The sequence below is a fragment of the Vidua chalybeata genome, chromosome 5 (genome assembly GCF_026979565.1).
Source record: "Vidua chalybeata isolate OUT-0048 chromosome 5, bVidCha1 merged haplotype, whole genome shotgun sequence".
In the NCBI taxonomy this organism is placed as follows: Eukaryota; Metazoa; Chordata; class Aves; order Passeriformes; family Viduidae; genus Vidua; species Vidua chalybeata.
In genome coordinates, this window is record NC_071534.1 from 8108021 (window position 1) to 8120940 (window position 12920).

At 40.8% G+C, this 12920-nt stretch overlaps 1 protein-coding gene across 2 annotated transcripts in view; it reads left to right on the forward strand.

Annotated features, from left to right (window-relative positions):
- Window positions 1-293: 293 nt before the first annotated feature.
- The window catches only part of FBLN1 (fibulin 1), a 74553-nt gene continuing 61926 nt past the window's right edge, over window positions 294-12920 (forward strand). Inside the window, exon 1 of one of the 2 annotated variants that reach the window (XM_053942814.1) lies at window positions 294-529. In XM_053942814.1, the coding sequence (XP_053798789.1) occupies window positions 454-529 (76 nt within the window). In that variant the 5' untranslated portion in view covers window positions 294-453. The remainder of the gene's footprint in view (window positions 530-12920) is intronic. The other variant, XM_053942813.1, reaches the window with a different exon arrangement.

The window sequence follows — 12920 nt, forward strand, 5'->3', positions numbered from 1 at the left end:
GCTAGGTGGTTTCTTTTGTTTTATTTTACTTTGCCTTGCCTTTGTTTGTGGCTTTCTCCTACTTGGAAACGAGAGAAGTCGCTGCACTTCTCTTTCACAGAATCAGTCACGCCGGCCCGAGGTTCACGCTGAGGATCTGCCGCTTTCCGAGCTCAAGGGAGTCACTTTCAGAGCGTGTGGGGGCGGCGGGGTATCAGAAGCAACAGGGTTCGTGCCTCCGAGCTGCGGTGACGGCTCTGTTCTGCCGAGCACTTGCAGGCTGTATAATTAAGCGGGCAGGCACTGAATTAAATCTTTGTAAAGCCCACCGAGCGGGGGGTTCCTGCAAGCTCCTTTCCAACCGGTCTTGGGCGGCTGGGATAGCAGCAGCAGCAGCAGCAGCGAGCGAAAAGGGAGAGCCCACTGGACGCCGCAGGAGAGCCGAGACCCGCTCGGAGCGAGCGCTCCCCGCCGATGGACAACCTCGGCGGGGCCCGGCCGCTGCGGCTGCTCCTGCTCCTGGCGCTGCTGCCTTCGCTCCGGGGACAAGGTAAGTGCGGCAGCGGCTCCAGCCCCCCGAGCCGCCGCGCTCTGCCCCGGCGGGACCCGCCGCCGGATGCGGGCTCCTGGGGACGGGCTGCGGGGCTCCCCACCGGGTCCCCCCGCTGCCGGGGGATGGGGCCGCGGGGCCCCCCGTGGGGCCCCCTTCTTCCCCGCGTCCCTGGACGTTCCGGGCAGGCTTTAAAGCGCCGCTGCCACGTCCAAGTGAGCGGAAAGGCGTGGTGTGCACCGGCCCCGCCGCTGCCCCCGCCGGTCCCGCTGCCCCCGGGCAGGTTCGGTACGAGGCTCTGCCGGACGGGACGGGCTGTGCCGCGGGGAAAGGGTGAGTCGGTTCGCCCGACGGACACCCCCACCGGGGATCCAGCGCAGCTCGGTGGATATCACAGGAATCGCGACATGTCGGGGCGGCCACCGCACGGCGCCCCTCGTCCCCAGCGAGAGGCGCCCGGCGGTGGCACCGCGCGAAGTGATGGGTCCGAAAGCGGAGGGCAGCAGAGGCGTCAGCTCTGATCTGCCGGAGACACAGCTACACCCGAAAAGCACGGGAAACTGCCCCAGCAGTTAAGTGGAATCCCAGAGGAGAGGGAGGAATAGCGAAGCAAAGGATGCGGGCTTTTTGGAGACAAAACGTGGAGCATTTACGAATGATGTCGTGTGATGTGGTTGCTGTTGAAAGCAGGGATCTGGATCCCAGCCATGACTCCTTTTCCATACTGCACACTTTTTTCCTGATCTCTTAGTACTGTCCGAAGAGAGGATGTGAACTTGATTAATTCATTGTAGAAATCTCATGCAAATCTTAATTTGTAGGAGGTGACAAAGGAAGTATTTGTCCTATGGTGATAATGAATTTATCACAGCTAACAGGTAAGTGACTTTTCCATTAGAGTAACCTCAAGAGGTCCATTGAGGTTTCATTACATTCTGGGCAAGTACTTGGAAACACATGGTCACTGGCCTAGGCAGACAAAAGCCAGTGAAGGAAATAATTTGTTGCTATCACAGTGTCTTGAGTCTTGGATTTTCATATAGCAGAGCACTTGTCACAGATATCTGTCAAAATACCTGCTTTGATAAAGAGATTGTAGTGCTCATTTTAAAGAGGAACAGAACAAAATGGTCAGAAGACAAGCATTCACCTCCAGAATCAAATCAGCTCCTGCTTTGCCTTAGACAGCAGAGTACATCAGCAAAACTGTGGTTTTGATGTGTCACAGTGAGCAGACATAATAATTTTAACCATTCAGCTTTATTGTAGAACATGAATAATTTCAGTTTGTAACCTCTGTACATTTAACCTTAGTTGCTGGCAAATTTTTTAGAAAACTGGAAGTCATTAGATCTATAAGCTCAGTTTTTTTTTTTTTTTTTTTTTTTAACACAAAAATTAGCAGTAAAATATAACAGGGTTTGATTTCCAAATTAGAATCCATACTCTAATTTGACTGAGAATTTCTATTTCTTAAAACTTAACAGTACACTGGATAAAATTAGATTTAAATGTCTGAAAGCAGGTGAGGATTCTAGCTTAGGAGATCATCATTTAAAGAGTAGACTTCACGTGGTTGAAATAATTAATGAATATTGAATAATAATCTGTGTTTTAGAGGTAAATGAAGTAATTACATGGTGAAGTCACGTTGTTGAAGTCTTTGGGGCAGAGCCTATGCTCCCCTGCAGGTCTGGAATGAGGGGCCTTGGAGCAAAGAGGAGTTCCTACGTGCTATAGTGATACAATTGCCAAGTTACTAGGATAGCGTATTTATGAAATACAGTTTTCTTCTAAATTTGTTACCATCAGTTTTCTTAATTGCTTTCCCTTACTAATGAATCATCAAATCATCAGTAGCTCTTAAAGTCTTCATTCTGAAGAAACTGAAGGGACTGCCTTCAGGGGAACTGCCCAGTGCACATTAATATAGGGTATGTACATCATTCTTTGCAAGAGTAAGGATCTTAAAACCTTAAAACATTTCATAATACAACTTTGTTTTACTGTAAACATTGCATTACTTAACATGTGTCAACTACCATAAAATGAAGAAGATTAATTCCATCACCATGGCCAGTCAGTGTATTAATAGTTCATCCTGTAGCTCTCTCTTTGGCACATCTTGGTACTACAGTCACAGTTTTAACTCACTAAACATCTGGAAGCATGTCTATTAAGGGGAAGCTTACTGTTGTAATAAAAAAAATTGTTCCACTGACTTTGTGGAATGAGTTTTATTTTAAGATTATGATTTTTACATGTGCTTTTACAACAGTACATTTGTAAGAAGTATATGGGTGGAGGTAGGACACGTAAAAGGCTAAATCTGTGCTTTCTTGTGTGTTACCATAGATAAAATCTGCCCCTAAAAAATCACATACTACCAGTTCTAAAACATGAGTGCTACCTCTAAATTAGTTTTTAGTTGAGTTTTTAGTTGAGTTTTGTTTTAAGAGGTCATTTTCAGAAGTGACATTTTATTGCAATCAGGAGAAGAGCAAGATGTTAAAGCTCTTTATTTTTCATCTGTGTAATTGAAAGCAGACGTGTTAGTGAAATCCAAGAGAAACCCCCATAAACCAGCTTATCAAGTTACTGCAGTGTATTTATATTGTTCTGCAAGGTTTCAGGCATTATCTGAGAGTAGGGCAATGCATTTTCAAAAGTTATTTATTTGTCGCCCTACTTTAGCCCATTCTGCAAATTTCATATCAACTTTACATGTGTTTTCAATAAATAGTTGTGTTAAGACCAACTTGTTCTACAATACTTTTATTATTTTCTGAAATGAAAGATGGGCTTTAGCCCTCTGGGACTTGACTGAAATAGTTAACTGGGACTATGAAAGATTTTGAGTTTGATTTTTTGAGTTATGGATACTTCTAAAGAAGTAGGTGGTAAAATGAATTCAGTAAGCAGAGAATCTGGGTTTACTTGATTTGTAAAATATCTGTAGAGAATAAAAGAGGATGAAACAGAGAAGGTCAAGAAAGAGAGAGCTGAAATCCAAATAAAGCAACTTCAGGGCACAGACAACTATTTCAATGGTAACATAGAGTGGGTTAGCAGGAAAGACATAAATGAATGAAAGCTTTTGTAAAAATGTAGCAGAAAATGATGGTTGATTGTTACAGGAAGCAAATAAAATGACTGAAGTTAAAAAATAACAAAGTAAGGTAATTGTAGCCAAAATAGGCAGAAGTTTTGTGAGCATTCTGGAAATGTTAGGCACTCGTGGTTTTGTGTAGAGTCGATGGAAGGAGATAGGCCAGGAGTGAGATTTTAATAGTTAAGTCATTAAACTGGGATGTTGGATAGCATTGCTCCAAAATAAGATGTAGAATTGGAAGCAGAAGGTTGAGAAGATTGCAGGGTAAGAAAGAATAAAAAAATTGTCTGCAAAGAAATCCATGAAGAAGTTGTCAGGAGCAAGAGAGAAAACATAGGAAGAAGCCATAACAAGCAAAAAGGCCTAAAAAGATCAGTACAGATCAGTGAAGAGTTCCAGAAAAATGGCTAGAATTACTGGCCATAATATTTTGTGAATAAAAATTAGCTTAGAAATGCTCAGAATAATGGAGAAGGAGTAGACAAGGACCTACTAAGATGATACACTGGGTGATTTACAGTGACAGAGTGTACAGTGAGGGGGAAATTGTGACAGTCACCTGCATGTTTATCAGACTTGGAAAGGTTACTTGTCATCTGGTGAGACAGAGAACAGTCCAGAACAAATTGTGCTGAAAATCTTCTCTGATCAACGGGATGCAACAGGTTTTAAGCATCTCCCGTGCTTGTACTCTCCTCAATACACCAACAAATCTTTGGCTAAGGCAGTTCATTAAGTTTCTTCTGTTCACATTTTAAAGCAAGCAACATTTCTATTTTCCCCCAGCACTAAGGAGTACTGTGTCTCTGATTTGTACCTATTATAAACTACTTCAGACTTAAAAGTTTTGAGAAATTGCCTTTTGGATTTGAAGTATGTGCTGCTGAATCTTAAGAAGAAAATAAATTTCAAGATTCTCGGGGATTTTCATTCATACTCTTTTCAGTTAATCAAATTACTGTTACATGTTAAATCAAATAATGCTGATGTAGTTTTGGGTACTCAGTACACAGGTATGGGAAGTATATATAGGAAGTATTGTTTTCTGGGTTCTGGAAGCAGCACAAATGAGTGATGCTGCACAAGGGTGCAGTATGTTCCCCAATAAATGGTTTGGTTTTGAGTCTAGGCAAAATCTGGATTGACACTTTAATCTTAGAATTAAAGAAAGCAACACCAGAAAAGACCTTTTTTATCAGTGCTGAACTGTACAGATGTAGAAATATTTCATATGGTGTATTCCAGCTTTTTAGGGTGTTTCCAAGGATTTATGAAGCTTTGGAAGGATATAAAGTACAAATGCTACTTGCAGTACATCCATTGGAAATACTGCCACCTTCCAGCTTTGCTCTTGCCACTGACTATATTTCAGGTACTGACTACTTTTAATATAAATGCTTAGTAAGAGAATCTGGGAGAGATAGCTGTTGATTTGTGGCTCAGTATAGATAATTGCAAAATCAGGAAAGTCTCATGTAAGAGTTCTGGTAACATTTTCTCTAAAATGAAACCTTCCCTAAAGCATTGCTATATATATATACAAAACAAGGATCTCTATTTTCTTCCTGCTCTGTTAAGTCTGTGGTTCCTTCCATACTTGAACCTTGACCCATTATGCTATAAATTTCATCCCATCTGCTTAGTGTTTCCTGACTATTCTTTAAATATGGCAATACTAGAATATCAGAATTTTTCATCCTTGTCCATCATTTTTTATATTCAGCAATAAACATGCTGCCTACAGGGTAGATACATTTTCCTTTAGCAGCATACAAAAGCATAGTCATTACTGTTAATTTTCTAGTCAGATGAAAACACAGAAATCCCAGTGTGAAAATGTTTTTCCTGTAATCATTTTACAGGAATAGCAATAGAAATAGAATCATTTTATGGCAATAGAAATGCTTGAGCATATATGTTTGATATTCAGAGACATGCTACTCCGTCACATTCTTATATCCTTATTTAAGTAGCTTTATTTTGGATTTATTTTTATTTGAATAATTCTGATATTCTATACTTGGACTCAATCCAAAGCTCTTTCAGGTCTACCTAAAGACTGTCATTTTATTGCTGTACTTTTGGGTCGTGACCTTTATACAAATGAACATGACTAGTAATAGGTTAATTTTAATACCCTAAATAAAAATTTCTAATCACACACTCTTTCCTTATTTGAAATGAGAAATCAAGAGAAGACTAAAATTTGCTCTTAAATGAGAATGCCCTATTTGACGCTTTTCCTGTGAAGTTATTTCATTATTTGCATGATTTTCTCACAGGGGGAAAAGTGAAGGGCAAAGTTTAGCAATGCGCTTGTCAGGCGGAGCAGTTGCAGTTCTTCCATTTATGAGTCTTTTTTTTTGTATGTCCTTCCATGTCATCTTGGTGAGTCTGGGCTCTTTAGTTCACCTGTGTCCATCAGAGCTGTGAATGCTCCATCTTTGTTCATGTTCTTGTGAGTGTGTAAAGTCTGGGACAGAAACTACACGTTCTAAGCTGTTTATACAATGCTGATTCAGTGCATTCCAAGTTTCTCTCAATACTTTCATATCTTCTAGAAATTCTCAGAACAGTCTTTATTCTTCTAGTCTTAATGTCTTTTGGTCTTCAGCCTTCTCATGGAAGCCCAAAAAATAACCTATCCAGAAAGATGAAAAAATCGTTATTAATTTGTTCCCAGGAAAGGCATCCTCAGGGAGCAGCAGTCTTCAGGTACACAAAAGGTTGGGTGTATAAGAGTTAGTAACAAAAGAATGAATTGAAATGTGCTTTTGGAGTGAACAGTGAGATAATATATTATCAAAAACTTTCTGTTGTTGCTGAATGTATGAGTTCTTGGAGCACAAGAGCACATTGCCTAGACAAGTTTGGGAATCAGCCTCACTTGATACCAGTTTTAAACAACTACATAGAACTCTGCCCACAAGTGACTGAATTTTATCAGGTCTCCCTGAAAGTAGCGAGTAAGACAAGATAACCTCCTGAGGCCTTCTATATCATTATCTTTTCTGACATTTTGAGATACAGATAGAAATATATATATCTAAGTTGCCTTATTCCTGCAATAGATAGAGTTGTCTTTTCTAATTTTTAGTAGCCAGTTGCCTACTTTTAGGAAGATTTTTTTTAGACCCAAGGCAAAATAAAAACTCTGCATAAAGCATATCCTTTCCCCACATAATGGATGTTGCACCATAGCTTTGCCTCTGTCAGGCCTGTTCTCATCACCAGCTATTGCCATGGAAGGTTTTAAGAACTTGTTTTATAAACAGCACACAGATATCTCATAAAATGAGGTTTGGCTGTATCTGAAAAATCCCCCTAGATGTGTGATGGCCATTGCTGGTGCTACCAGAGTCACATTCCCAATAAATGAGTGTTCTCCAGAACTAAAAAATTTCCAGTAAAATGTTGGCCGTTTTCAAACCAACCACAAAACACACTAACATACCAGGCATTTCCTTTAGGGTGCTGCTGCTTTAGTTACTGTGTTAGCTGGGTTTCTTCAGTGATTTCAGCAGTCCTGAAATAATCATGCTCAGCTGAGAATCCATCTGAAAGTAAAGGTTCAAACTCTTTAAACATGTTTAGAGAGGATGTAGTATTTTTTTAGCTGTATGTGAATTGTGAGTGATTGTCTATCAGCCCGTAAAGCTCCAGTATTACCCCTCACACTTGGAGGAGAGAAGCCCAAAGTCACAGATCCTCTTTGAGGGACTAGAGCAGGACAGGAAAGGGACAGCTGGTGAGGAACACAGCCTTGCATCCTACAACATATGCATTGGAGAATTCCTCCTGGCCTCTGCTGCTGGAGAGAGGGTGTCCTGGCTCCAAGTTTTATGCTTTTATTAAGAAGTTCAGGCTGTCTTAGTCTTTAAGGGAGCCTGTAAGAACAACTGAGTAGAAAGACCAAGAATATCTTACTGTCCAAAGATGACTAGTGCCACTGTTCAGCTGTGTCTGTTCATTGTACCCCATCAGCATTTTGATGTATTTGAACAGTCTTGAGGTGAACCAGCTCTCCTCTACAGAAAAAGAAAAGCTTCTATTCACTTTGCTTTGTTCTTTTCATGCAAAATGGAAGAGGGCCATCTTCATTCCAACTCCATTCTGAAGAGATCCATCACATACTCACATTGTCTCAGATGAAGAATGATAATGCTCCCTTGCTTTGCTCCTTTACTTCTGGTTCAAACTATTTGTTTCAGGGAATCATGGGGCCAGATTTTCTGTTGTACGTCTTTCCCTTTCATGGTTTCAGGTCTCCTTCACCCTTTCCCCTACTCTGTGTGCCCAATCCCTAGGTTTACACACAATATGAAGATGAGCAAAGCTGTATTTGTCACGTTAGTCCAGTTACCAGTTGGACCTTTGAAGACAGCTGGCTTCCCTCTTGTCTAAACGTGTCTCCAGGTCTATTCAATACCTTAAGTGGCCAGCCAGAGTGTGTTTGTATTGCCAAAGACAGCATTTCCACAGTTTGTTGTGAGAAGAAGGAAAAAATGAAGAGTGCACATCCCAGCTGCCAGCACTGCTGTCCCTGCTACAGGGACAAGAAGCAGCTGACTCTATCCACCTGATAACAGCATTGCTCAGGAGGAATTAATTTGGTATAGCAGACCAGACCAAGCACACTTTGTTTGCCCTGAATGTAGAGAGAGCAAAGAGGAGCCTTGGTTAAAGGGATATGCAGTTGCTGTAGTTTTGTGAGAATGCAGAAAGGGAGATTGGAAGACAAAGAATGTGACTCTGAGCATTATGGCTAGCCAGTCTGTCATTCTGAGGATCAAATTCTGTAAGTAGATTTGGAGTTTCTTTCCAGCTGGCAATTAGATGAATGAGCATCCCTAGTGAGAGAGTTTTCTGGATAGGACAAGAGAGGTTTTATCAGAAAGGTACACAGTGACTGCTGAAAGTGGTTTTCTTACTGGAAACCTAAACCAGTGTGTGCCTGCTGTAATCACAAGTTCCAAAAATTCTGCATGACACACTGTTACTGAAACATGTTGGATTAGTGCTGAGCTCTCACAGAGTCTATCTGTTGCCTGTATCCTCATATGCTGAGAAGTGATGATCATGTTTTGTTTTCTCACACTCCACAGTGCTGAGTCTCTTACAGAGTAAATGGAGTGAAAGGCAAGATCTGCCTTTCACATCTTGCAAACATAATAAATTCATGTGCTTAAAGGATTATCAACATCTTAATAAGAAGGTGTGATTTTTGACCCCTTGACCTGGACTCACTTCCAAATCTATACCCAACTACAGCTGGTTATGTGGGCTGGGAAATCAAGGAGTTTGAGGGTCACATCATTGACTGCCCTGAAAAACAGGCAATCCTAACTGGCACTGGCTTGGTGAGCCCACCTAGGCTCAGGTGCCACTTTGGTTTGGTTTCACCAGCAGGTTTTAACTGTTCCATAGATGAGCACCAAGTAATGAACAGCTATCCAATCCTGGACTCTATGTAGGCCTTTCCAATAGAGGCAAGAGTGGAGAAAGCTGCTGTTGTAGATTGTTACCTAAAAGAAACTCCCTTTTTGATGTAGCTGGAATGCTACCGCTATGAAATTTAGCCAGTTCTTTTTACTCCTGCTTATCATCGGCACAAGAAACAATTCAGGGCTTCTCATTCCAGGAATCATGCTTTTGGGTAACATTCTTCAGCTTATCTTTCTTTTGCGGAAAATATTCACTGCAGCAGCTGAATAAGCAATTATTGCATCACAGAAATCTAAGGTTATGCAGATATTAACCTCATTTCTTGCTTTGAACTCCCACAAGCTATGGCAATCCTGTTAAAAAATCTTTTTTTTTTTAAACAGCATTTTCTTGTACACATCGTGTCTGTGTAAACATAGTTTTGAACCAGCATAAGAATGCATCATGTGCGCATAATGTTTGAATATTTTTGACCTTAATCATGCCATATGTGACATCTTTTGTAAAATTAGAGAACTTAGTTCCAGCTGTATTGCTGCTGTCTCCTTCCGAAGACTCCTGAAATCTCTCTCACAATCCAACATGCACCAGGTATCCACTAGGACAGGCATCCTTGCTGTTACCATACTAACAGAGCTCAAGTTCTTTTGGATGCCCTGCTGCACATACCTTTGTACAGGAACAAAGCAGTGATAAAGCTGCATTGGATTTTGTCCAAAATAAACCTGGGATTTTCTGAACTAATCAGTAAGCCTGCGAAATTACTGTATCTGATGAAAAGGAAGTTAACATGCTCCCCTATTAACAGAGCTCTGGTTTATCCTCATATTTTTCTGTCTTGTCATACCTGAATAGCTGAATCAGCATTCCTCAATTTTACAAAATGGATCTGACACTGTGTTCTTGCATGTTACAACTTTCCTGTAGGGTTTCTCCCTCCAAATAAAAGGGCACATTTAATCTGAACACTGATGATGTCACCAGCATTTCCCATGACAACTTTGTCTTTAGGATGCCTGAGATTACTCTGGCTAATTTGCCTGAAACATTGTGCACTTGGCAAAATTGCTGAAGGAGCTCCAGGTTCAGTGGAGCAGTACTGTTATTCCTACTTGATCATCGTTGGCACTGCAGGTCTGAGGTGTGCCAGGAGCCCACCAGCTGAAGTAAGAGACACGCGGTTACAGTCAAGAAAAAAAACCAACATTATTTTCAGTGAGATTCCTTGAGATGTCATAATCAGAGTAGTTTCTGCCTTCTGCTTCGCACTGCCGGATTCTTTACCTGCCCTGCAGTACCAGCTCATAGTTAGGAGAGGCTGCAGAGAGGCCACAGCCCCTCTGTGCTCTTGGTCCCCTGAAGAGGGTGCAAGAAGGCACAAATAGCCTCAGTATGAATTTTTGCACAAGGGTTTCCAACTGGGAGCCACATGAATGTGCACGTGTGTACAGCTGAATCAGCAACAAAACTGCAGCTGGGAGATGGAAAGTCTGACCTGTTTCTAAATACTTGTTAGCAACTCTTAATGCCCAAATCAAATCACTTCCAGTGCAATCAGAAGTTGACACCTAATATGTGAGACACACACTTTGATTTTGAAAGAGTAGAGATTTGCCTATGAACTACAGTTTTTAAACCAAACTGCAAAGCCAAGAGAGAATGTTTTTCACTGTTTAATTGTTACATTTCAGAAGAATGGCCTTGAGGGTGGAGCGCTTTTTTTACTGCTTGTTTTTCACTTCCCTCTATTCCCAGGAGATGTCTGGCAGGATCTTTAGAGGATATGAATTATGATGTCACCAAAACAATGGGCCTGGACCACAGTTCTCCTTCAGCAAACTCTCCATGATCCTTCTTTGCTTGGATGCACTCCTTCAGACAAGCTTGCTTAGCTTGGCCTGCTTTAAATTCTTGGGTTATTTGGTTGGAGTAGAGGTGTGTTGCCAGGGCTTGGAGGGAAGAGCTTGTGTCCAGAGCCAGGGATTGTCCTTCTGGGGAGGAACTTGGCTAAAGACTCATTTGTACAAAGCCCTGCAAAAACCTGCAGCCAGCTCCGCATTTCAGTTAAATGTGTATAATTTTTCAACACATTGAAGATTGATTGCAGGCAGCAGCACTAAAAATAAGGTTATTTGTAATCCTTTGTATGAAATTTGATGCATATGATATTTGTCAGCAGGAAGGCCTCAGACAGGGTCCCCATGCCCAAAGAAGAGCTCAGACACAAATGCAGGGATTTCAGGCAGAGCTTTATTTACTAGACTAGTTTAATCCGAAGCATTATAAATTACACTTAGCTTTCAGTCACTGGAATGAATTCTGGACACACCGAGGGATTCATGAAAAATATAGCTTTGGCTTAGTAATGACAGAATTTTGACCATTATTTTGGGTAAGACTAGAAGAATGACCTGGGTCATAGCATACAGAGCACTGTTATAAACCAACACTTAAATACAATTCTGTTTATAAGTATAATGATTTTGTTACTAAAATGTGTTTGCTTTACTTGATCCAATAATTTTACTGTAATAATACTGTAATACTGCAATTTTTGTTGACAGGAACCATGCCCTTCCACAGGTTTTACTTATCTATGCCTAAAATGGTGTGTTTCTCCCAGTTTCTCCTAATTTAGCAGGACTTTGATTCCCCTGATAATCCTCCTAAACTTTCTTTACACATTTTTTATTTTGATGTAATCTTTCCTAAGCAGGGAAAACCAGAATTCTGTGCAATACTACAGAGATTTGCACTATGGAATTGATAACTGCCTTAAGAGTACCTACCTCAAAATGACTGATTCATCCTAAAAATCTCACTTAACTCTTTCATTATTGCTTTGAATTATATTCACTAGTTGGGAATATAGGTTGTGCCCTAAAAAACCCCCTGAATTACTGGAGGGAATTACCTTCTCTATGTGTTTTCATCTGCTTTTGCCTTCCCCACATGTGAATCCCTTGATGATCTCAGAGGTCTTTTCTGACCAGAATGATTCCGTGATTCTATCAGAGGTTGACCAGCTTGTAGTTTCTTAGATCTTCTCTCTTGTCCTTCTTGAAGTCAGGGAGACACGTGTTCTCTTTCATCCTTCAGGAACTCTTCTCATTCACCATGAGCTCCGAGATCACTGTGTGTAGCCTGGCACTGTCATCATCCCACTCCCTCAGCACTTGTGGGTGAAACCTGTCAGGGCCACCAGTCAAAAAACTTAGGACACAGAGAAATCATTAGAAAGCTGTCCCTCTGGAAAACCAGATAGGGTTTTTACACAGTTTGCATATTTGTTACACAAGGAGCTGTTCAGTGTTCAGACTGCAAGACAATTACTAGAAAAGTGTGACTCGTGTTTTATTCCAAGTTCTGATACACCTGCTGGGCAGTGAACTTTTGCACTTGGAACATGAAGCAAACCTGTTGTGCTTGTCAGTTCATTAACAGTATTCAGTTTTATTAAATTAGAAGCTTGCAAAAATATACTCTACACAAATAATTGTCTTCAGGGTGGTTCCCTTTAGTTTCAGTGTTGGTATAAGTTGGTAACAGGATTAATTTTTCTTTCATGTGTTAAGTGATCAAAATACCATATACCTTTTTGTTCCTCTCTACAGTACTTTTGCATTTGCACAGACATACTTCTGAGTAAAAAACTGAAAACAGATTAACTGGATAATAATAAAAAAATAGTTCTGCAAATTTGCTTGTAAGGAGATTCATTTGTTTTCCATATCAGGTATTTGATTTATCCTGTATTCTTCAGGATTTTAAAAGGTTGCTCATTGCTATTGCTGCTTTTGATAATAAAGGAGTGCAATCCCAAAGATTATTTTA